Source organism: Protopterus annectens, chromosome 2.part1 (genome assembly GCF_019279795.1).
Source record: "Protopterus annectens isolate FY-2018-M chromosome 2.part1, PAN1.0, whole genome shotgun sequence".
NCBI lineage: Eukaryota > Metazoa > Chordata > Ceratodontiformes > Protopteridae > Protopterus > Protopterus annectens.
The window spans coordinates 1167558583-1167584950 of record NC_056729.1 but is presented as its reverse complement, the minus strand read 5'-3'; the positions used below and the strand labels follow the sequence as shown (position 1 = coordinate 1167584950).

General features: G+C 39.9%; 1 protein-coding gene across 3 annotated transcripts in view; it reads right to left on the bottom strand.

Moving 5' to 3' along the window:
* Window positions 1–313: 313 nt before the first annotated feature.
* The window catches only part of PINX1 (PIN2 (TERF1) interacting telomerase inhibitor 1), a 1591633-nt gene continuing 1565578 nt past the window's right edge, over window positions 314–26368 (bottom strand). For all 3 annotated transcript variants that reach the window (XM_044062702.1, XM_044062701.1, XM_044062703.1), the window contains one exon: window positions 314–2764. In XM_044062702.1, coding sequence (XP_043918637.1) covers window positions 2084–2764 — 681 coding nt within the window. In that variant the 3' untranslated portion in view covers window positions 314–2083. The remainder of the gene's footprint in view (window positions 2765–26368) is intronic.

Here is a 26368-nt window from a genome sequence, read left to right as displayed (position 1 = left end):
TTAGGTGGTCATAAATTATGTGGACATGATTTTTGAGATATGAAGAGTTTTTTTGTTGCATGCTTCTTCCCTTCCATGTATGGGTATTTTCAGTGACGGAACTAGTTCTAGCTTTAATAAAAACTCTGATGAGAAACTCAGGAAATGGGCCAAAACACTGGGGTGTAGCCAGGGATTTCACATTCACATACAATATTTCCATGCTCTTACCCCACCAACAGATGAATAACCAGCACAAAAGATTCTTCCTCATTGTTACATACTTCTTTTTAAGTTATGAAGCAGCACATATACAAAAATGATCATACACATCTTTTGGTAGGCTGTAATTTATAAATGCATACTTCCAGAGACAATTACATTCTTTCTGGCTCATTTATGATTACTTCATTATTTTTAAAGATGGAATACATAGTGCCATGGAGCTTGGTAAAATGTCACCTGTAAAACAATCTGTACACCATGGCCTACAAGGTGTGCATTAAGCTGTGCCCAAGTAAATATGTTAGGCTGTACTACTAATTAAGCTGTGCCCAAGTAAATATGGCAGGATGTACTACTAATGTGTAACATTTAGACATATACCAAGTCAATCACCATGCTTATTTCACAATAGCAGAGTAGTAAACTACAAGTTTGTCTTGGTGCTTTATACTGTATCAACTTCTAATGTAGTACATACACAGAAATCACTTATTCTCACATTTACTTGGATGAGCAGCTCACTCATTTAAAGGGAACAGTGCATTTTTTTTCTGTTTACTATTTATTCTACACAAACAAGCTTTAACAGTACAGTTTACTTCTTAAGTTGTGCTTATGCATTTGACTACAGTCTACCAAAACATCTGGAGTTTTCCCTACTAAAATTAGTCTGGGAAATTACCTGGATCACAAGAAAGCCATACAGGGAGGGGGGTGTATCAACTGACTGCTTTTCTTAATAAGCAGGAAGACAAGGAGCCAAATCTAGTGAAACATGACATTGGACAGAAGTTAAACTATATGCTATGGATAACCACAAATGCAGTTCTGATAGGCAAACAGTTGTTAATTCACTGTGTTATCACATCAAAGCACATGTCCCCAGACACTGCAAAAAAATAAAAGGGGCTTGTCTCATCAACTTTATATGGTATGTACTATATCTGAACTGACTTCTAACAAGAAGCCAAAAGGCAACTAGGACACTGCTAAGGGAAGTACACAGTAAAGAAAAAAGGCAGTACATGATAGTGGGACACAAAAGTGTGGAACAGAGGCCTAAAGGCATTGATACACAGAATCAGAAAGCTAGTAATGTAAAAACTAAAACAAAACAGTGTAATAATTGAACTGTGCTCTTTAAATACCTACTATGCACATTTGACCGATTGGAAACATTACAATAATTAATTCATGACAAAGGTGCATGTTGATTTGTCCATTTATAAAACACAGTACACTGTTCTTCATTTGTCTAGAAGATAACTCTGTAAAAGTGTCAATGGATAATCAAATATGATCTTCATTGCATGGGTCTACATTGATCTAACAGTGGAATAAGTTTAAATCAGTGGATTAATAAAACCTTCATGAGTAATATGTTTAGGCTACTGTAAATAACATCACTTAAAATCACACTTACTTTGTAAACATCCACAGAAACACAAACTAAGTCTTTAAGGCATGGTCTACACATGCCTTGCTCCAGCCAGGCTACTGTGGGAACAAAATAAGAAAACAACTTACCGAGTCACCACTTTAATCGATTCTCTAATTTCTATAAATCCTGGAAGATATTAGTCAAGGAGTTAGGGAGATTTGCGTGTTTTTCATAAAGTGGTGACATTGAAAAGTTATTTTATTATTTTTCTTTTTCAGTTGTAAAATAAATACCATGGAAACAAAGTTAAACTGGGATTCACGAATGTAATGAAGTCTGAACCAAAGTCATAAAGCTTGCAGTACAATTCATCTACTGACCATTATATATGTCTCTTTCCACTGTCACCAGCACAGGTACTGAAAAAACCTAAAACATTACTCTTCCAAATAAGTATATCAAATTCCACCCCCTTGCTAATCAAATGTTTTCAGATTATCATTCAGTATATTTCTTCTTCTTTTTCCCCTTTTTAGACGTTTCACCCTCTAGTGGCTGCCATAAATGTATGCTGTGGCCGTCCAAATACTCTGAGGTTTCGGTTTCCTCCTTCTGTTTAAGTTTTTTCCTTTTCTTTTGCTTTTCCTCCCAACACTGTTCAGTGGTTCCATTTACTTGTGAGAAATTATCAGCCAGGTCTTCTGAAGCAGTCTTCCCCAAGATGGAGATGTTTTCTTTCAGATTTCTCTCATCACCTTTGTTCTTATCTTTCTTCTTCTTTTTCTTTTTTATAGGATGGCAGTCAGGGTCCACATAGCTGTCCTGTAAACTAGAGCAATTTGATTCTGCCAAACTATCCTCATCGTAGTTTTTGGAATCTTCAAAGACAAGTTCTGAATCATCTTTCTCCTGTTCTTTCTTCTTTTGTTTCTTCTTTTTTAACTTTGATTCCTTAGGAGACAATGATGCCACTGAAGTCTCTATAGAAGGACTGAGATCCTGTTCTTCTCTGGTATGGGCCTTCTTGAGTATTGCCATACGCTTAGCAAAATATTCTTGAACTGTGAGAGAGCTGGTCACAGTCTTGCCCTGGATAATTTCTTGCTCATAATCTACTTGTGGTTTAACACTTTCTTTTTTTTCTTCCCCATCTTCCAAGGATTTAGTACTGCAAGCTGACTGAAATGCAGAAAATAGAAAATTAAAACTGTGAAAAAGAGAACACAAATACATAGAACAGAAATACATTTTTAGGGGAAAGATGATTATTTTCACATCCACACCCATTTGTATTTAGTGTAGCCAATCAAAATCACACACCAGAGAACCTACAACTACTTTAAGTCCATAAAAGACGACAACTATCCAGAACTAGAGCATAAAACACTTGATCTTCAAAGCTGCCACATTAATAAGTCTGTTTTCGGAGGCTTTGCCCAACTTCTACCATAAGCATATTTAAGAAGACACTTCCCACCCTCAAGAAAACAAACAATGATAGCCTGTTCATCAAATGGCATTACATGCAACAGCAGGGGAAAAGATAGGCAACGTGCACTAAATGCAGCCTTAATAATCAGTTTAACATATCTGCAAAGGTGTTTCATTCCAGGAAGCAAGTCTTGCAAGTTTCACTAATTTCCAGTAGTACCACATATTAAAGTTACTGCTTCACCTCTGCCATATCCATCATATGTTACCACTTCAGCATGTCCATATTTCAACTATGAATCTTGATTACTACACTGAATACATGGAAGGTCTCAGCTGTTTAATGTGATGGTGTTTCCCCTGATGCACATTTGTTTTATTCATCAGCTGAGATCATAATTTGCACAAGCCTCCAACAACTAAAATTAAGACGCTGTATAGCTTTGCTGATTATTTTCCAAGGGACCCAGACTGATAGTGTAATGCTGCTATGAAGTGAGGACACTTATCTTGCATGCACAGGAAACGGTTCTACTGACAATTTTGTTTAATCAACTTTATTGTAGTGAATGGAGCTTAGGATTATGCTCAGATATCTGGAAAAAGACAATTCAGATAAGCTCTACTGCACAGCAAGACCCCATCTTATCAAATGGCAAGCACCCACTGCTTAACTTGTTAAGATCAGGTCTTATAGGCAAGTCAAATCTGCCAGTACTAACCAGCAAATGACAGCAGCAGAATAAAAACAAATTGGTTTCTGCTTGCTGTCTGTGCCAGTAATATCCCCCGAACGTATATATTAGAAATAGATAGAATAACAGGGTTAGTGTTAGCCTGCATTTTCTGAATGATATTAAGTCTAAAATTCAAATGTATTTTATTATGTGACTTCAATCATCACTGATTTTTTATTTAATTTGTCATTTAACTGGGTTGGTCCAACTGAGCCAAAAGGCCCATTTTCAGTGGATACCCAAAGAGAAAAGCTCATACACAAAGTAATACAGTCAATATAAAAAATAATTCAGTTGTATAAAAAGGAATTACATGTCAAAGTGAGTTAACACAACAAACATAAATAACACAATTACAGTTGTTTTGTACAGATTTTAGTAAAAAATGAAATAATGTACATTATCAACAACATGGAGGTGCCATTGGGGAAGAAAAATGGAGTTTACACTTTGAGGGAGCTGTGGAAGTTTTTCCGTGGAAGAGGGGTAAGAAGAAAAGAAAGGCAAAAAGATGGTATGTAAAAGGAATAGGTTTTAGGAATTGAGGTTGGAGCTAGGCAGGGGCAGGACCAGGTATTCTGTAGGTAGTGCTTGAGAGCTAGCTTGAATTGTGATTTATGGGGGATACTTCTTGTATTGTAAGGAAGGGAATTCCAGGACTGAGCACCTAAGAATTTATATAATGACTTGCCAATGTTTTTAAATGGTTTGTATATATACAGCAGATGCTTATCTGATGAATGGAGTTGTCGTCTGGGGTTATATTGTGATACAATATAAGAGATAGAGGGGCAGGATGAAGTATTGTATAGAACTGAGAGGATTGTAACCAGTTGTGGAAGGAGTTGATTTGTGAATTCTGGCCATTGTAAAGGTGTGAGGGTCAGGCAGTGATGGGATTTGTAGGAGAGGTTAGCAGCAAATTTAGCTATTTTATTGTAGGTTTGTTCTAGTTTGCTGAGAAGAGAAGACTGAAGGTTAGTGAGGACTGCAGCTGCATATAGTAAACTGGGTATGAGGAGAGTTATGGCTAGGGTGGGTTTAGAGGAGTTAGAAAGAAATTTGTGATTACAGTATAATAGGCCAAGTTTTTGGTGATTTTTTTTATGCATAAATTGATATGTCAAATTTTAGTTCGTCATTAATGGTAGCACCAAATAACTTGGTATGTGGTTCGGGTTTGATTCGGGTGTTGTTGATGGAGGTAATGGCAAAGGAGGTTTTATGTTGTGCAAAGTTTTTTGGAAGGAATAACAAGAGTTTAGTTTTTTAGGGTTTAATATTAATTGGTTGTCACTGAGCCAGGTCTCTATGGATGTGAAAGTGTCTTGGGTATGTGAAAGGAGTTCAGGGATGGTGTTGGCTGATAACAGATGAGGGTGGAGTCGTTAGCATATTGTAAAAGGGTAGATAGGTTAGTAGCGGAGTGTAAGTTATTAGTAAAAATGTTGAAGAAGAGGGGACCCAGGCTAGAGCCTTGGGGACTCCGGTGTTGATGGGAAGAAAAGGGGAGGTGGTGGTTTGCCAGTGTACAGATTGAAGTCTGTTAGATAAATAACTAAAGAACCAGGATATGGAGAGGGGGGAAAGGTTAGTTAACAGTTTAGAGTGGGAGGCTGTATCAAAGGCTTTGGAGAGATCAAGAAATAGACAGGAGACAATTAAGTTATCACGGGCTTCTACCACTGTTTGAATAAATGACAGAAGTGCAGTAGATGTGCTGTGGTGAGGTCTAAAACCATGTTGGGAGGGAGTTAGAAGATTATTTTCAAGCAACTGTTTGAGTAGCTGGGAGTGAATGCATTTTTCAAGTGTATTTGACAGTGGGGATAATATGGCTATGGGACGATAGTTTGAGGGGTCAGTGGAGTTACCTCCTTTGTGGAGTGGGATTGTGTAAAAGGATTTTCATATATCAGGGACGAGAGCCTCGGTAATAGAGCGACTTATAAGGATAGAAATTGGGTAGGCATTAGAGCTGGCAGCAGAGGGAGAGAGCAGGGTTTGAGTTTGTTCAATTGGGATTTGATAAAGGAAATGGGAACAGGATGAAAGGAAAAAGTGTTACAGGAAGTAGGTGGGTGAGGTAGGGGCAGAGAAGTGGGGGTGGTATAGTGTTGAGTAAGTCTTTGAATTGTGTCTATGAAGTACTTATTTTGTAGGGAAGCTGTTTCTGTGGCAATATTGTGAGGGAAGGGGTTGGGGGTAGGAGGGACAGTAGGGTGGAGAATATTATTGATAGTGGACCAACATTTTTTGGGGTTAGTATGAGGGCTGCATTGTTTGGAGGTGAAGAATGATTTTTTTTTATCTTTGGTGATAAGTTTTTTACATGTGTTTCCAAGTTGTCTATAAGATTGGAGTAGGGTTGGAATCTTATTTTGTAACCAGATTTTCCAAGGAATATCCCTCTGATTTGTCAGAAAAACACAGATTTTCTGAGGAACAGACCAAATATACGAGGCAAAAAGCAAAACTCTGGACAGTTGAGAGGCATAGAGGTGAGTGTAAACATAAGAGACAATTTTTACACTGTCTTTCTGACAGCACTCGTTCACTGTTTTGTGGTTTTGAAAGCCGGCAAAACACCTGGTGTTTTTCTTTTCCTGTAACTAGTAGTACTTGGGCCAGATAAATCTCCATGAACTATAAAGAATTATTATCGGGTCTCTGATCATAACCCTTTATTATGTCTTCTCGACGTGGATGCCAAGACTCACTACTTGAGCTTTGCTCTGGAGGTGAATTTCTTCTTGACATTCATGTCTCAAACGTACAATAAGCAGGTTATGATCATCGACCCACCCCGCTTATAATCCTCTGTGTTGTGCACAGTGCAGCTGGCTCATTGGGGAGAGGAAAATGTCTAGTAGGGTAGGAAAACCCACATTAACCACTGCCCTTGATGAATGTGGGCCTACTCCATAGTGGACAAAGAGATGCCTTTCCACATTGCCCTCCAATGCACTGCTATAAAAGAAACTATCTGTGATCACATGCTATTCATTTTCCATTTCCTGTGATACTTTCTATAAGTATTTTCAAGTTAAACACTAAACCAGTAGTAAGCATTTAGAACTTTTAAATCATAATACTTTTGGTTTTCTCAAAGTAGGCGCACAAATACATCTGATGCAGTAACAGAAATGCAAGGCCTGGTGCCCTATTCCAACCATTTACAACTCATACATAATGTCTTTCTTTTTTACTTTAAATGCTCTTATTACATTTTGAAGCTTCACTGACTTACTGCTCTATATAGCCTACACACATCCTCTAGTCTGGTCTTGCCAGCTACGTATTAACTGACACCAAACTAGTTTCTGCTAACCTCTGGTTTGTGCCAAATGTATGCTGTTTTAACTTCTGCTTGCATAGTGTCCTGCATGCATGGTACATAACAGTGATGTGTATTATTTTACCCAAGTAACAATTTGTAAATCTATTGTACATTTCAATCATAAGGCCGCCTAATGAAAAGTCAAAGAATAATGCTTAAAATCACAGTGCAGTAATTAAATAAAAAAAAAATGAAATACAGAGTTAGCAACCCTGCATGTGAGAGTGTCAAACTTTCATTAGGTATCCGGTCTATGTACATATTTATATATGTATTAGGTGTTTCACTTATTTATTTATTTACTCATTAGTTCCCATAATGATTTATGTAATATAAACAAAAGAACTAATAAATAAGAAGAAATAAATACAAAACGTACATAATAAAAGTACAGTTGTGTACACTTACCATAAATGTAGATGTCTGATTGCCTTCACTATTGCAGTCATCACATTTGGGTTATCCCTGCCAGGATAGCCTTCAGCCGGCCTGAATACCACAGACTTAGTCTTCAAGCAACAGCAACTGACGCAGAAATACTGACGTCAGGTCTTCAGTGGTATAAATGAAGGCAGCCGACGCCATTACATCATATTTTTTTGCCCTAACCGGTCAGGAGCCCCTAAAAAAGGACACCAGGCTCTGGTGGCAGAACCCCACCAGTGGAAAATAAATACCAATATGTCCCTTGTAAGGAAAGGAGAACAACAAGGAAGAAAAGTAACAAAAAGAAAAAGGGGGAAGGAGGGAGGGAAACCAGGACTGCAACAGTGAAGACACTCGAACTTCTACATTTATGGCAAGTGTACACAACTATGCTATGTTCTTTGTGTTTCACTGTTGCAGTCATCACATTTGAGTAGAGCTGAGGAAATGGGTGGAGGCAGTCAAGGAAGCTAAGGACTGGCTAGCATGCCCAGCAAGACTGCAGAGGTAAAACCTGCCCTGGATTTGGAAAACAGTGGCTGGTGGTAATGTTTGGTAAAGGTGTGAACAGATGTCCTGGTGGCAGCCTCGAGGAAGCTGCAGAGGTGGAGGCTGCTCTGGTGGAGTGTGTCCTGATCCCCTGGGGGGAGGCTTGCCGTGCCATTTGTAGCAGAAATGGATGTAGTGTGCTATCCATTTGGAAATGGTTTGTTTGGAGATGGCTTTGCCCTCTGCCCCTGAAGCAAAGCTATCCAACAGTTGATCAGATTTTCTGAAGGGTTTAGTTGTGTCCAGGTAGTATCCGAGCTGTCTGTGCACATCTAGAGAGTTCAGAATCCTTTCCCCCTTGTTTTGAGGGTTAGGAAAGAAGGTGGGCAAATGGATGGATTGGTTGAGAGCCACACTAGACACCACCTTGGGGATGAAGAATGGATTAGTTCTGAGGGATACCCTGTCTGCATGGAAGATGATGAAGGTGCAGGAAAGGACCAGTGCTTGGAAAGAAAATGCCCGCTGAACCTAAGGGGCTGTACCTGTAAGAAATCTTTAAAAGTCTACATAAATTTTTGCTTTTTCTTCCATCTTTTTAACACAATGAAGAAAAAATCCAACACTAAATATATCTAAAGAATGTGGCCGCACAAATATTTAATTCATATTTATAATTTTACTATTTTTTAACTTTTTAATATGTTAACATTAATACATTAATGAAAATATGTATGGACAAATTTTTTGTATCCCCTTAGAGAGTTATTAGTTCCCCTATGAATATATTCATGAGTATAGACAGTTTTTTTAGTAATTCATTAATATTTTATAACTGCTGGTATACATTAAAATTTATTATTATTTAGTATTAAACATGTTATTATGGTATATGAGAGATAAGTAATTAGATTCAGAGCTTACAGTTGATAAGTATATAAAATCTAGTAGTATGAAGTATGGTTATTTTAACGTTATTTTAATTTTCATTATTAATAGTGTTGCTATTTATGTATAGAGTTGGTATATGTTTCTTTAAATTTTTAAATGGGTCTGAATTTTTGGCGCCATAAATCTGATAAATTAGCTTAAGTGATCTGTGTTGTTGATTCTGATGAAATCCACATTCTAGGTGGAAGAAAGCGCTAAATCCGTTATCTTGTTATCTCTGTTATATTTGTTTGCACTTGCCCGCTTCTTTTGGAATAAATTGCAGGTTGTATTATAGCTTTGTGCGGCCGCATTCTTTAGATATATTTAGTGTTGGACTTTTTCTTCGTTGTAGTTTTTCCATCTTTTTAACACCTCTTCTGCTTTAGTACCAAATAAGTAATCTTTGTGCAAGGGTGCATCCAACAATTTTGATTTGACATGGTCTGGCAGGGGTTGTTCCTTAAGCCATGCATGTCTTCTAATGACAGATCCAGTAACTGCTACCGATTCTACCCATGCAGGAAAGGAGGAATTTTTTTGTTTAAGGAGTTCCAAGGTATGTTGCAAATATTTAAGCATATGGAACTGACAATTTAGTGCCCTGATAGCAAGAGTAGCTGAGGTGTATACTTTTTCACCCAATCTGTCCAGTGCTCTGGAATCCCTGTCTGAGGGGGTGGGATTCTTATCTGAAGTAGCATTAACCCCTTTTGGGCCTTGTATAATGACCTCAGGGTCCGCTGTTGGGTTTTTAAAAAGACATTTGTGAGAGTCAGGGACTCTGTAGTACCCGTCTGGTTTTCGCGGTGCAGGACGATGGGCATCTGGAGTCAAGTTGGATTCAAGGAAGACATCATCCACCACATCTAGGACTGGGGGGATGGCTAACGGGCCTGTGCTGTGGAAGGTCCAAGAACTCGGAGTCTCTTTTTAGACTGCTGCTAGTCTTGACTCTCCCATTTGAAATGCTCCCTTAAAGTATGCAGGGTTTCCCCAAAGGAAAAATCCTCTGGGGGAGAGGCTGAAGGAACATACTCCTCTGCATCAGAATCCTCATATGTAGAGAGGGGCTGCATGTCTTCTCTTGTTGAGACAAAAAGTACAGTTTTGTACCTACCATAAATGTAGATGTTCAAGTGTATAACCTGCTGCAGTCATCACACTTGGGTTATCCTGCCATCAGGCAGTCCCGCAGTGGGCCCGAATTCCAAAGTCTTGGTCGTCGGTTGCTGTCGCTTCTTCCCTGATGTCAGTGTGCCAGGGGTATATAAGAGGCATCCAACACCATTTTCTTCAGTTTTTCATACCCCAGATGTCAGGTGCCCCTAATAGGTATGCAAAATATATACATATATATAGATATAGCTATATAAAAATAAAACAAAACCCTTAGGCACAAGCAAATACACCACAGAGATAGTATAGGATAGAGTGGTAGAGATACGTTCAGGTAGTTCAGAGGGGATGGAGGGAGGGTAACCTGGACTGCAGCAGGGTATACACTCAAACATCTACATTTATGGTAGGTACAAAACTGTACTATGTTCATCGTGTTACCCTGCTACAGTCATCACACTTGGGTAGAATCCCAAAGCTAAGGATGGGAGGTGGAGTCAAACAGGGTTAGAGGAGGCTAGAAGGCCCTGCAAAACTGCAGTGGCAAAGCCAGCTCTAGTTTTAGAGTAAAGTGGTAAGTGGTAATGTTTGGTGAAGGTGTGTACTGAACTCCAAGTTGCAGCTTCGAGAATATCCTTGGTTGGCACCCCCCCTGAGGAAGGCTGTAGATGTAGCTGCTGCCCTGGTAGAGTGGGGCCTTATGCTAGCAGGAACTGGTTTTCCATGGTGGGTGTAGCAAAAACGTATGCAATGTCCTATCTATTTGGAAATGGTCTGTTTTGAGATAGCCTTTCCTTGTGATGCTGTAGCATAGCATACAAAAAGCTGGTCAGATTTTCTGAAAACCTTGGTTTTATCCAAGTAGTAACGTAGCTGCCTGTGAATGTCCAAGGAATGTAGGAGTCTTTCTCCTTTGTTCTGTGGATTTGGAAAGAAGGTGGGTAAATGGATGGTTTGATTTAGAGCCACACTGGATACCACCTTAGGCATAAAGGAGGGGTTAGTTCTTAGAGAAACTCTGTCTTGATGAAAAATGAGGAAAGGCTCTACTGCCATTAGTGCCTGAAGCTCTGAAGCTCTGAAACTCTTCTCGCTGAAGTAACTGCTAGCAGCAGGGCAGTCTTCCATGATATAAACTTTAAGTCAGCTGAGAATGCTGGCACAAAAGGAGGTAGCGTAAGTTTTTCCAGAGCAAAGTTGAGGTCCCAAGTAGGTGTTGGTGCTCCCCTGGGAGGCCTAATGTTTTTGGCCCCTCTGAGAAAATGCCTTAGGAGTGGATGTGAAAATAAGGGAGGATCCGTGTTGTAGTGAGCTGAAATAGCTGAGGCGTGGATTTTAATAGATGAAAAAGAAAGCCCTTTGTGTAACATCTCAATTAAATATTGCAGAATCTGAGGTATGTCAGGCTGAAGGGTATTTTGGCCTTTAGCTTGGTTCCAGGTGCAAAACCTTTTCCATTTGTCTGAGTAGTCTTTCCTGGTGCCGGGCCTAATGGCCTCCAGAATAACATCCATAACAGCTTGTGAGAGAGGAGCTGGCTGGTTGCTTAGGTGATTTGCCATGCAGCCAAGTTTAAGGTTTTGAGCTGGCTGTGTAGAATCTGATTGTCTTGTTGTGTGAGGAGATGGGTAATTTGTGGTAGAATCCATGGTGGGCCCTGGGCCATATTCCTTAATAGTGGATACCAGTGCTGGCGTGGCCAGTCTGGGGCAATGAATATCATTCGTGGTCTCTCCATCCTGAGTTTCAGCAGCACCTTTGTGAGAAGGGGTAATGGAGGAAAGCCATATACTGTCAGCATTTTCCAAATGAATGAGAGTGCGTCCACTTTCCAAGCTTGATGGTGAAAAGTCCTTGTGCAAAATTTTGTTAGTTGATAGCTTTGGGGGCTGGCAAACAGGTCTATGTCCGGGAGCCCCCATTTTTGAATTATCATTGCAAATACTTGTGGATCCAGTTTCCACTCATGGGAATCCATGATGTTTCTGCTTAGGTTGTCTGCCAATGTGTTCTTTTTTCCTGGCAAGAATTGAGCTTGTAATTGAACTTGGAAAGCTAGTGCTGTGTTCCACAAGGTCATTGCTTGCCTGCATAGAGGGTAGGAGTGTGTACCCCCTTGCTTGTTTATGCACCACATTACTGTGGTGTTGTCTGCCCTTATGATAAGCTGTCCTGGATGTAAAAGGTCCTTGAAGGCTGTCAGAGCATTTTGTACAGCTAGCATTTCTTTTTGATTGATGTGCAGATTCCTTTGATCTGCAGTACATATGCCTTGAATGCACTGTCTTGCCATGTGTGCCCCCCCAGGCATAGTCCGATGCATCTGTTGTCATAGTTTGCCTGGCTGGGGGTAAGGTGAAAGGCTAAGCATGTGCCTGTGACAACCACAGAAACTCCTGTGGAAGGCAGGGAATGAGAGGTATCATTGTTTCCAAGCTGTGGCTGTGTTGAGTCCATATGCTTTTTAGGTACCATTGTAATTTCCTCATATGCAGTTTTGCAAATGGTATTAGTAGTATGCAAGATGCCATGAAGCCCAAGGCCTGCAGATTTTTTCTTGCAGGGAGTTGGGTCTTTGTTGCCATTGTTCTGAAGTATTGAGTTAATTGTAGTTGTTTGTCTGGCATCAGATAAGCCATCTGGGCCGTTGTAGTCAAGCTGGCACCCAGGAATGTCATATTTTGTGAGGGCACTAGTTTTGATTTCTTTTCGTTTACTGTGTACCCTAGACAACTTAGAAGATGTTTTACAAAAGCCAGGTGTTGTAAGAGAATGCCCTTGCTTTCTGCTTGGATGAGGCAGTCGTCCAGGTATGGGTATATTTGAATTCCTCTTTGTCTGCAGTATGCAATTACTGGTGCCAGGCATTTTGGGAAGACCCTGGGTGCAGTAGATAAGCCAAAGGGCAGTGCAGAGAATTGGTAATGGGTTGAACCTGCAAGGAAACGGAGGTATCTTCTGCAATTTTGTCTGATAGGGACATGCAGGTATGCTTCCTTGAGGTCCAATGTTACTAGCCAAACTTTCTTGCCCAACATGGGAAGAAGCTGCTGTAGTGTTAGCATCTTGAATTTGGGTACTTGCAAGAAGGTGTTTAAAATTGAAAGGTCCAGAATGGGTCTCCAAGCATTGTCCTTTCTGGGGACTAGAAAGAGCCTTGAGTAAAATCCTTGGCCTTGCTCCTGTGTAGGTACCAGCTGAATGGCTCTCATGTCCATGAGAGATGTAATTTGTTTTTGTGCCTCTGCCCATTGATTTTGTGGCAGGTTTGGCATTCCTTTTATCCTTGGCAAGGTGTGGAAATGGAATCTGTATCCTTGTGAGATAATGTCTAGGACCCATTTGTCCTTTGTGACAGTGCGCCAGTTGTCTGCAAAAAGTGCTAATTTTCCTCCCAAGGGAGCTGCCAAGAGAGTTTTTCTTGGCAGTTTGAGGTTTAAGTCATTGTGTTTGTCTTCTAGTAGTTTGGGACCTGTCTTCTCCTCCCTTTTGTGTTGCAGTGCCCCATTGGCGAGGTTTGTAAGGGATTTGTGCTTGTCCTCTGCCCCTTGGGCGCCTGTATTTACCCCTCTGTGGTCTGTCAGAAGCTGGAAAGGACCATTTTTTTGTTGGCCAATTTCTGCTGAAGCGTGGGGCTGTACCTGTAAGAAATCTTTAACCGTCTGCATAGATTTTGCCTTATCCTCCATTTTCTTTAAAACCTCCTCTGCTTTAACCCCAAATAAGACATCCTGCTGTAAGGGTGCATCTAGTAACTTTGCTTTAACATGATCAGGCACAGATTGTTACTTTAACCAAGCATGCCTACGTATAACAGACCCAGTAACAGCTGCTCTAGAGGAAGCTTCCAAGGCATCAAAAACCACATTGTAAAGTATGTTTGCCCACCTGTTCAGCTGCATGCAACAGATCCTGCATTTCCTTGAATTCAGACTGTTGAGGGTGCGTGCCCATCTTTTGTTTTATTTGAGACATTAGGAATTGCTGGTATTTAAGCATGTGAAATTGACAATTTAGTGCTCTCATAGCTAGAGTAGCTGAGGTGAAAACCTTCTTCCCCCACCTATCTAGTGCTTTGGAGTCCCTTTTAGAGGGTACAGGATTTTTAGCCATAGAAGCCTTAGCCCCTTTGGGACCCTGGGAGATTGTCTCTGGATCAGCAACAGTGCTTTTGTATAGGAATTTGTGTGAGTCGGGCACTCTATAGTATCCATCTGGTTTGGCTAGAGCAGGAGGCAGAGAATCTGGATTTAGACTAGATTCTAAGAAAACATCATCCACAATGTCTAAAACTGGGGGGATAGCAAGTGGTCTGTACTGGGGGAGTAAAAGAAACTCTCAGAGCCTTTTCTTTGAGTCGGAGTAGTCCTGACCTTCCCAGTGGAAATGTTCCCTCATGGTATGTAAGGTTTCCCCAAAGGAATAATCTTCAGGGGGAGAAGCTGAGGGAATGGAGTCTTCAGCATCAGAATCTTCATAAGGTGGAAAGGAGTAATCCTGTTCCTCAGAGGAGCCTGAGGAAACAGACACTTGATCAGAAGAGGCATAATCCTCCTCTTGTGTAGGGCTTCTGTCGGGGGGGGGGGTTGGGAACCCCTGATCAAAGAAATCAAATCTTCAGCCATTTTAAGCATCTGTTTCTTAGGCATAGGGCCTTGACCTGGAGACTGAAGTGTAGTCTTTTTTGGTTTTAGAGGAGTCTTAAGCTTAGCATAAGATTTTATGGTGAGAGTAGTCGGTCTGAAGACACCTTCAGAAACCGAAGGTGTTTCTACAGCACCGGCTTCTCCTTCTGCAATGTCATCGGTAGGGCCTAAAGAAAATGGCTGCATCGGCCTAGAACTCTCTGCTGAAGAATCCGAAGCGGTCTAGGGATCCAATTCAGCCGTAGCCAGGGGCTGCATAGGCGCCTCACTGAAAACCGGTGACCGGCCCAGCCGGGGCCTCGGAGGCTGGCTTGGATCTAGGCTGCCTTTCTTTATCTTTGCGTTTTTTATGCACGCCGGCAGTCGGTTGCTCCAATGGCATAATGTAATTAAATTTCCTACCGAAGTAGTGTCGTGCAAAATCAAAGCGTTGCTTTATAGTTCGCTTATTGAACCTAGCACAAAACCGACAACCAGTGACGTCGTGGTCTGGGCCTAGGCAAGGTATACAAAAAGAATGAAAGTCCTTATGAGGTATTTGCTTCCCACAAAAAATGCAATTGTTAACTTTTTCTGACATCGGACTGAGGCAAGAAAAGGTTCCCCAACGGGGTACTTAGTTTTGAAGACTTCGGACTGAAACTCGATTTGAAAAATCACAGGTGTCGGCCGACCGGCACTTGCAAACTGCTTCTGGCACTGCGCGGCAAGAAAGACTGAAGAAAATGGCGTTGGTTGCCTCTTATATACCCCTGGCACACTGACATCAGGGAAGAAGTGACAGCAACCGACGCCGGAGCAAGACTTTGGAATTTGGGCCGACTGCGGGACTGCCTGACGGCAGGATAACCCAAGTGTGATGACTGCAGCAGGGTAACACGATGAACATCTACTGGAGACAGATTTCTTTTTCTTTTTGAGGGAGTGACTTGGCTTCCCCTAATCAGCATGATAAGGTCCTCTGCCATTTTAAGCATTTGTGACTGAGGCAATGGGATTGGTTCGACATTGGGCCTAAGGAACTTGGTTGTTGGCAGCCGTGAAAGAAGGCATCGGTTTATGTCTGGATTTGGTGTTGCGAAGGACTTCCTCAGAAGCCAGTGCCTGCACAGTGGCTCCGGACCCATCCAAGGTAGAGACAACCACAGGATCTTTAAATGAAGAAGAGTTCTGCGGCTGAAAGGGTCTTGGTAGTGGCCTGTGAATTAACTGAAGCGGGCATCAGGGGCTGTGAAAGTGCCTCATTTAATACCAGATTACTGACGACCAGCTTGGCAGTAGCGTAATTGAAAGGTTTGGTCATGTGCTGTCTGTATCTGTCTTTACGTTTTTTTTTTTTTGGAAGATCTGCTGTCAGATGTCTTACAGAAGCCATATCGCAATTTGAGTACTGTAATTGGAAATATCTGGCTACAATAAGGGCCCGACGACGAATAGTTCTGGCGTTAAAGCACAGAACTGACAATGAGGGACATCATGGTCTGGGCCTAGACAAGTCACGCAGTAAAAGTGGAAGTCCCAGTGTAGTATTTGCTTTCCACAGGTGAGGCAATTATTAACTTTTCCTGACGTTGGTTAGTGCAAGAAAAAAGGATCCCAAACGGGGTACTTAGCTTTCGAAGACTTCAACTTCAATTCCGAAACGAAACTCAGGCAGCGGCCGACCGGCACTCGTGCGAACTGCTTCTGTTTCAGGCTCCACGGCAAGAAAGACTGATGTAATGGCATTGGCTGCTTTCCTTTATACCACTGACAATGTCACTCTTCAAGCGACAGCAACCAACGCAGAAATACTAAGTCTCTGGTATTCAGGCCGGCCGAGGGCTACCCTGGCAGGAATAACCCAAATGTAATGACTGCAACAGTGCAACACGAAAAACATCTGAACAGGTGCCTAATGAAACTGTGATGCATAATTAATTATTTAATTCTGATTATTTGAAAACACCTCTTTAAGGGAACTCATTGGTGATCATGGCACTGAATAGTTTTTGCATATTGTATATCAATAAAGGTAAAACTGCAAAATACAGCAAAGGGGAGATGGGAATCACTAACTTTCTGATATGCAGGCTAACATTCTGGCCACTATGGCAGTAAGTCACATCAGTTGCTGTGACTTCTTACTTCCACCTACTTCTTAATGGTTATACAGCACAGACTTAACTGTAGTACCATCAGTCTTCAGCGTTCCAGGTATATGTTTACTTGTAGGATCGGTCACTAGACAGGTTGATGGCTTTTGTTCACAGAGGTATGATTTGAAACAGTATGCTTTGATCTTTCAATAGGCAGCTATGTTATGCCTCAGGCCTACGTCATAGTTGAAGACACTCCCTGTGCTGGTCTCATCTTAGAAAGTAAGTACGTAAATAAAACAAATCAACCACCTCTTTCTTGCTGTTGACTAGCTGTTTCTAGTTCATGAAGCACAGTGTTAATTACTACTAGTGGAGATTAATTTTACAATTTGAGATACTTTTTTCACCAGTAAAAATTAATAAATGTGCCAGCCGCTTGCCAGCATCTAAATCAGCAGCATTTTTTTTTTTACTTTTATTCATTAGTTAACTAGGTAAGCCCACCAGACACTAATATCCCTTTTCAGGGGCAACTTAGCAGCACCTGACAGACAGAGGTGGAAGAAATAAAACACTGTATTTAATCATACTTTGACATTTCTTCTTTATAAAGGTAATTTTTGTCTCCCTACCTACCAACTATTATCTTCCCTGCAGGTAGTCTTTTGCCAGTTCATTCTCTGTCAGTGACAACATGGTCACTGACTCAGGTGAAAGTCAACCAGAGAGAACATCCAGGTAAGTAAAGGGGTTGTCTGGCCCTGGTGGACTGCAGTTTGCAATCGATCAGCCTTTTCAAGAAGTCATCTGCTCCTGAATGTCTTGCTCTGCCACCCTACGTGTCCCAAGTGACAACTCAATGGTGTTTTTCTAACTGGTAGCTCACCATTTCCCCCAAACTGCCAACTTCCACCCAGACAGCCTGCACAGAAACCATCATTCATGCAGATGACAGACCTTTTTAATACAAGGTCCTAACCCAGCCCTGGGTGGTTGAAGCACCTGCATCATGTAAAGGCCTAATATGTCCTCCCATAGTGTGTAAGTGGCTACCATACAGCATGTGTTAATCAAGGGCTACAGCCACTTTCTTGGTACACCTAGCCCACATCCGGGGGGGCTGTGCATTACTGACACGAGCAAGCCTCTGTTTGCTTGTTGTAAATGCAGCCAGTGAATCATAACCAGGACACCTCCCTCCTAGAGTAAGCAAACTAGCAATGACTGCGCACTTCCACCTCCCACTGTCCAGCTCCTCTACCATCGGAGTTGCTACTCGAGTTTGGATCATGTAGGTCATAATCAGGTTACATCCTTTTACACTATGGACTGGGGCCTATATCTTATTTTACAAGATGACAAGAAAGTAGACCAGTGAATGATTACAGAGTAAAATTGTAACGCAGAGTCTAATGAAGATGCACAGACTGTGGTTCCAGGAACACATCCCAAAAGTCGTTTTCTCATAGAATTGTTTTCCTGGGGTGCATCCTCAGCAGCTTAGTTCGAAGAGCTATTCTTCCACAGAAAGAAAATAGAGCTGTACTTAGATCTATTTCTAAATGTTTCAACTCAGACAACTATCTAAGCAAGGGAATGTCTCAGGATTCTATGTCTCATGGCATCTATAACTGTTATGATTCCTCTAGCAAGACTCCACATGAGAAAAATTAAATGGTGCCTAAAATCTGTATTGTCCCAACATTGACATTACCTGACATTTCTGATTCCACTTTGGAGTTTGTGAAAAGGGGGAATCTTTAGTGGTCAGACCAATTTTATCTGAATCCAGGTTTCCCAATTTCCCTTCCATCTCAGTCTGTTACAACAGATACCTCAGACTTTGCTTGGGAAACAATGTCTACAGGGATACAATTGCAGTGTCTTTGGAACAGAAAAGACAGGACAAAACACAAAAAAGAGATGTAAAAGAGATGTTGGTAATTTTGAATTCTCTCAACACATACTACCATCTATGGTCCCTAGGACTATTGCAAGTGTTTACAAACAACATCACAGTAATCTGGTACATAAACAAAGGGGTACCATATCCTACCTAGTAATGGACGCCTCATATATATCTTTTTAGCACAATCTCACTGTAGTGGCATCTTACATACTGTCACAGCAAACGTTTGCAGCAGACAATTTATTTTATTTATTTAACACTTGTTGACTGGGAAAGTCAGACCAAGACAGAGCCTATTTACAGCGGAGGCCCGGGGAGAAATGGTCCAGATGCATGTCTTTGGAATGTGGGAGGAAAGTGGAGTACCCGACGGAAACCTACACGAATGCAGGAAGGACAGCAGATGCAGAAGGCATCCCAAACGAGAATCAAACTGGAAAAGTTCTTGCTGTGAGGCGACAACGTTAACCGCTGCACCACTGTGCAGCTCCAAGCTGAGCAAGACCCTCACAAAACTGAATAAAGGGGTCTTCCAGGGACTGATCCAGCTGAAGGAACACCTCAAACAGATCTTTTTGCCTTCAGTCATACCTCTCAACTATATTGATTTTTGCAGAATGTCCAGATTTCTGCCTAATATTTTTGGTCCATTCCTTATAAAATGTGTGGTTTTCTGGCAAATCACTGATGACTGAAGTCACTACATAATGACATACATATGGAGTTTCACTCTTCATAGCCCTCATATCCTTCAGAAAATAAATGCTAACACAATTCATGCTATTCTAGCAACCTTCTAAGTTTAGAAGAGCAGTATTTAAAATCTGTCCCTATTTTTGGGATTTTATCCTTACATTATTTTAGGCTTTGTCCAGATTTCTTGTACTAATAGGTTGACAGGTATGCCTCCAGTCACAGCAATCAGTTTGCAACCTTCTGCAGGACTCTAAACAAGAAGGCCTGAAAAACATGTTTTTTTTTTGGATAGGAATGCTCCTGTATGCTTTTCCACCATTTCCACTAATATTCATGGTCATTCTGAAGATTCAGAAGGAGTTTCCCTTCTGGTCTAGGCAACAGTGATTCTCTCTTATAATAGAAATGGCCAAGGGAAATTAATTAACAAAAGTTTCCTCACAGACTGGACCCTTGCATATGACAAGGGGCTACATCACAACTCCACACAACCGTAATTAACTGCCTTTGTGATACAATCTTAATACCTTTTGGGCACCTATTTTCTCGGGACATATAGCAGGTATTAAAGGAAACAAGAAAACCTACCATCAGAAAATCATATATTAGTACATGGTAAATATTTTACAGTCGGTGCCACGATAAAAAAACAGAACCCTTTTATGGCTAGTGTTTCTTTGGTTCTACCTCACTAGTGGGAGCTGTTGTCCTCTGTCCTATCTTACTCTTCTTTCACAGTTTATTTTTTGACCATTTCAGGATGTATGCCCATGGATTCCCTCTCTTTCAGTGCAATCTTGTGTGAAATTGTTTTTGAAATGGGTATTGCACACCAAGCCTCCAAAGAAATATGTGGCTTCTCCTTGGGATCTTAAATTTATCTTGGAAAAATTAACTTTTGCTTCATTTGAACAAGCTCATCTGTCTGATTTGGAGTTCTAAACTTGTAAAAGGGAGTTGCTGATTGCTCTAAACTTTGCAAGAAGAGTATCTGAGCTGCAAACTCTAATGGTGGGTCAACCTTCTCATTTTACACAGGGACACGGTCTTCTTAAGAACAAATCCTTCATTTATGCCTAAAGTGGTACCCAAATTTACTATGAGCCAAGTCATCCATCTGCCTGTGTTTTTAGAACCTAAAAACAAGAGAGAAAGGATATTCCATACCTTGGATGTCTATACACAACCCAGGTACTATCTTGACAGAACTAAATCTTTAGGAACTCTGTTCAGTTCTTGTGAAAGCAAGAAGAAAAGACAAAGGGGACTATTTCCAAATGGTTGTCTATGTAATACCCAACACAACAAGGCAATTCCAGGCATGTCATGGCTCATTCTACCAGGGCCTTGGCTTCATCTGTGTGTGTGTGTGTGTGTGTTTTTGGAAAGGGATGGATTTTAGAGGTTTGCCAGACACAGCAACTTGATTCTCTGTACAGACTTTCACAAAGTATTATAAACTAGATTCCATCTTCAAATCTAAGACAGGCTTTGCGAGGACACTTCTCAACCATCATCCTTCCTCCTCCTAGTCATTGTAAGCTATAGAATTCTACCCATACAGCTGTTACCGCAACAGTCATCAGTAAGACAAACACAGTGCAGCTTTGTAAGAAAATGTACCATGACAGTAAATGTTTGAATGATCACAGCTGCTGCAGACACACTTTCCCTCCATCCTCCTTAATTTTGTGTGTTTTGATGCCAAGGTGAGGACTTTTCAGTTTTCAAGCATTTTTTAAACACGTTTATTGAACTATTACTTGCGACATAGGCAAACTAACATTTATATAAAACTAACCAGACCATGTTTAACAAGTTCACATTTACAAACTTTATACATCACATATATTTTTCTTTACAATGCAGTCAATCCAACATTACACAAATTGTCCGATTCCTGCCATAAGTCTCAGTCCCCCTCCAAAACATTTTTTTGCAAATACTGCTCCTCCAGTTTCCATTTTACTCTACATAATTTACTCCTACCTTTTTCCTAAAGATCCCACTTCCTGTTCTTGTGTCTGTTACAATATTCACTACTTCAAGAATGTTTTTAAACAAGAAACATCTTTATTGAATTATCACGTATGACAGACAATCATAAATCTATATACATTAAAACAAACCATACTGACATTTTCAGTTGCAAACATTATACATCACATATAATCTTCTATAGTCACTGTCAATCAAACATTACATAGTTAATTCAATTTCTGCTTTCCCTTAAACCACACTCCTCCTCCAAAACATTATTCTTCATATACTCTTCCCACAATGCCTAGTATTTCTATGCAATTTCCTCCTACCCTTTTCTAAAGAGTCCACTTCCAGTTCATTTATCTCTGTTACTTTACGGACTACTTCAAGTATGGTTGGTTTAAACTTTGATTACCATTTTCTAGTAATTGCTTTTTGGCAGCCACCAAAATTAAACCCAGCAAGGCCTTATTATGTCTACACAATTCCAGATCTGTGTCACAATTCAAAAAATAATTTCCTTGGTTACAACAATTTGCTCACCCAGTACTTCTGGCAGAGTAGTCCTCAAGAAATGTTTAGTCTGCCAACTCATTACACTCCCAAAAATATGTTCCCAATTATCTCTTTCTTCACCATCACAGCTACAACATTTGCAAGCTACCTGAGGAAAAATTCTTTGGAGTCTGCTTGGGGTATAAAAATACCTATGCAAACACTTCCAAGAAAAAATCCTAAATCTTCTAGACATTGTTGCATATTGTAAATGCATATTTATTTAAATAGATACATATATCATTCTATTGTTTCTTTGTGAATTGTTTATCCAATCTCTCTTTTCAATCCTTTCTAACCTCCTCTGATTGACTTTGATAGTTAACATGTAATAATTTAAGTGCCCTACTAATTATCCATTTTTAGTAGCAGTTTCTGTTCTGGAGTCTACAAAGGCTCTACCAGTACTGGTCTTTCAATAAGGATCCCTCTATTTCTTTTTCTTTGCCTATTACTCTGCTATCAGTCTTGATATGGAATCTCTAGACTGCAGTCCAAATGTATTTGTGGCCTCTTCCCATTCTATTCCATCTATCTCTCAATTTGCTCCCAGTACCTTGGTTCCTTTGCTGTTTTTTTCCAGTAAATTGCAGTCATCCCTGTTTGCTGAATCTCCTTTCTCCACTCCTGTCATGGCTTGGTTCTGAGAATACTTTCTGCTACTTATGAATATAATATTCCATATGGTTATTGTTATTCTTCTTAAGGATATGCTTCCAATTAGGGGGGTATTACAGTGTGTGTATTTTTGTTTGAGGGTTTTCAATAAAACAAAAAATTCTGCAAGATGTAACATAGGCTCAATTGGAGATGACAAGAAACAGATGTATAAAAGATTACCCTGCCAAATGGTGCATGCATGCATGCAACACAAAAACTGGAACCAGACACTTAAAAAATGTTATATATAAATGGTGGGAATAATAATCCCTCAAGAATATGATTCTTTCTATAATGTCTTTAAACATTAATGGTCTCACAGATAAATACAAAAAAAGAGTACTAAACTATATTAAAAAATGTACAATGCAAATAGCTAGGATCCAGGAGACACACTTGGAAATAACTGAACATGTGAATTTGATAAAGAAAGGCTTTCAGGATGATTATTCAGCAGAATACCTGAGGCAATGGAAGACAGGAGTACTTATATTAAATGCAAGAGGTGCTCCAATATTAACAGAAGAAAATACAAAAGATAGTGGCAGATTTGTAGTGCTAAAGGGCTACTGGCAAGGGAGAAGAATTACATTACATTCCACCAAAAACTGCGACAATGGAGCTTAAGGAAATTCTGGGAGAAATAATCAGCTTTCAGCAAGGAATATTGCTTATAGGTGGGGACTGCAACTTGATTTGCAACAGTGAAGATGCGTCTGGGGAGTCCAAAAGGGAAAATATATCAGAGAAGGGTAGATTTTTAAAGAAATTTATAAACATATTTGGCATGGAAGATGTGAATTCAGTACTAGGAGTTCGGAGTGAATTTACATATTATTCCCCAAGATAAAAAAACTGGGCTAGGCTAGACAGAATTTACATTTCACAGGAACATGTGCATTTAACTGAAGGTCCTGATAAGCATCCAATAACTTTTTCAGATCATGAGCCAATAATAACTAAAATAAAAACACAGGGTAAAGAAATAAAAATGAGACACTGGTGCTTTCCCTCCTATTTGTTGAAAAGAGAGGAATTTAAGGAATGGCCAGTGGAAATTATTCAGGAGAAGACAGAAATTTCTTCTGAAAGTATAGCTAGGGAGTGGGATAAATTAAAGTGGAATTTAAAAATAGGGTGGAAATAAAAGAAAAGGAGATATGGTTAAGAAGTAACGAGAATTACTCAGAGGGCCTGACAAATGTTAAAGTATAGCAAAATAGGGGGAATCTCACAGAAGAAGAGCAACTGCAGAATGCTAAGAAGAAAATATGGGATTACCTCCATAATATGCATGAGTTTAAAAGACTGCTGTTAAGCAACTCTTTTTTGATAACTGTAGAGCACAAAAACGTTTAGCACAAAGACTCAGCCAACATAAAGAAGAAAGGGCTGTCACCAAGCTTAGGGAGCCTATAACAAGGAAGATAACGGCTCCTGTAGAAGTATTAGAAACATTTAAAAAATTCAATGAAAGACTGTATAAGGCTGAGAAATATGGAAATCACAAAGTGGTACAAATGGAAATGCTTATGGAAGAATTAAATATGCCAAGGTTAGAGGCAGAGGAGGCTCAATTACTAACAGGATATGAGGAGAGGAGATAAAATGGTGATGTATAACCAATCTACAGAAAAGTCACCAGGAATAGATGGTATTCCAGTGGAAGTCTGGCAGCTAGGAGGGGAAAACTGATCTGGAAGGTTTTATTTAACAGTATTTTAAGATACCTAAAGAGGGTAAAGACCCATCAGATTCAGTTTCATACAGGCTCATTTCAGTACTAAATCATGATTATAAAGTGTTTATGTCTACAATGGCTAAAAGTATGGCAAAAGTGATAGATATGGATCAATGTGGTTTTGTGGAGGGGAGGCAGACATTTGACAACATTAACAGAACAGTGATGATCCAGAGGGAAGCAGAATGTAAGATACCACTGTTGTTGGTAGGCCTTGATGCAGAGAAAGCATTTCAAATGGTAAAGTGGGACTTTATGAACACAGCAATGGAAGCATTTGCATTCTCTGATAAAATTATAAAGTTGATTAGGAGACTATATGAGGGATTAGAGGCGAAAATTAAAGTTAGTGGGGTGCTCTCTGATCATCTTTGCTTGAGCAGAGGAACCAGGCAGGGGTATCCTCTCTCCCCTTTGTTACTTGCATTATATTTAGAACCACTGGCAAAGAAAATAAGGGACTCAGAAATTCAAGGCTATAATTGGTATGGTAGTCAAGAAAAGCTGACTCTATTTGTCGATGAGCAGTACAGCATATAAAATATTGGATGATATCTATAAGCATCAATCATAGGAGGTTAGAAAGGATTGGGAAGAGATATTGGATATGCAATTCACAAAGAAAGAATGGGGAGTATATATGTATGTCCCCCAAATATGCAACAAAATGTAGACAATTTAGGATTTTTGCTTGGAAATGTTTACATAGATCCTTTTATACCCCAAGTAGACTCTAGGGAATTTTTCTTCATGTAGACAACAGATGTTCGAGATGTGATGGGGATGACAGAGGCAACAGGGAACATATTTTCTGGGAGTTTAATGACTTGGCAGACTTTACAGATTCCCTGCAGACTACTCTGTCAGAGATAATAGGTGACCAAACTGGTACAACTAGGGAAATTATTTTTTTGTGCTAGGATACAGAATCAGAATTGACTAGACATAGTAAAGCCTTGCTGAGTCTAATTATGGTGACTGCCAAACAGGCAATTAGTAGAAAATGGAAATCAGAGTCTAAACCAACTGTATTGGAAGTAGTGGATATAGTAACAGAGATAAAACAACTGGAATTGGGATCTTTAAAAAAGGTAGGAGCAAATTACATAGGAAAAAATGGGAATTGTGGAAACAATACAAATGGAAGGAATGACATTTAAAAGAAGGCAGGATTTGAATGAGCTATGTAATGTTTGAGATTATAACTGATATATACTGTTTGCAACTAGGATTATGGCAGTATGGTTTGTGATGTAAAATGCTTGCAGCTGGGCTGGGATTATATCAGTGTTGTTTGTTTTCACTTAAATAAATGTATGATTGCCTATGGCATAAGTAATAATTTAATAAGGATGCTTCTTGTGGAAAAAAGAATAATATGCAGCAGGATAAGCCATAAGAGAATTATATAAATCCTACCCAAAAGATTTAAACAACCTAACAATTATTTTTTGCTGTTGAAAACGAATCAAGAAAGTAACTAGTTGCCTTCGGCACGTCCTTAAATGTACAGTAAAGTGAAGGACCTTTCACTTTATAGGTGGGAGACAGATCACACTTTTAAATTTTTGCTAGGATAAGAAATTCCCAGAAGTCAAAGAAAATATCCCCCACTAAATTTAAGATTTGCAGACTGGGAAAGAAATTTTCACTTATCAAAATCTTGAGAAGGGGAAGAATGAATGCATCTGAAATTAAAAATCATCTTCTTCACTTGGTAGGCTGCAGGAAGAGTTAATTTTATTTGACACTTGCACTACTGAATTTTTGTATGCATGCATGAAAATTTCTTTCTCAAAGTTCAATACATAGACTGATGTTTGCCCAACAAAAGATCAGTGTAGGTCTTTGCTGGCTTAAAGCAGCTTCCTGTATAAAAGTAAATTATTCTTTTGCAAACAATCGGTAACTAAAAGAAGACTACAAAGAAAAAAGATTAATTAAATGATGCACAGGTGGCCTATGTAAGGCAATTCTGTAGAGGTGCCCAGTTCATTTATCACTGAAATCCCTTGATCTGGCATGATTCCAGGGGACAAC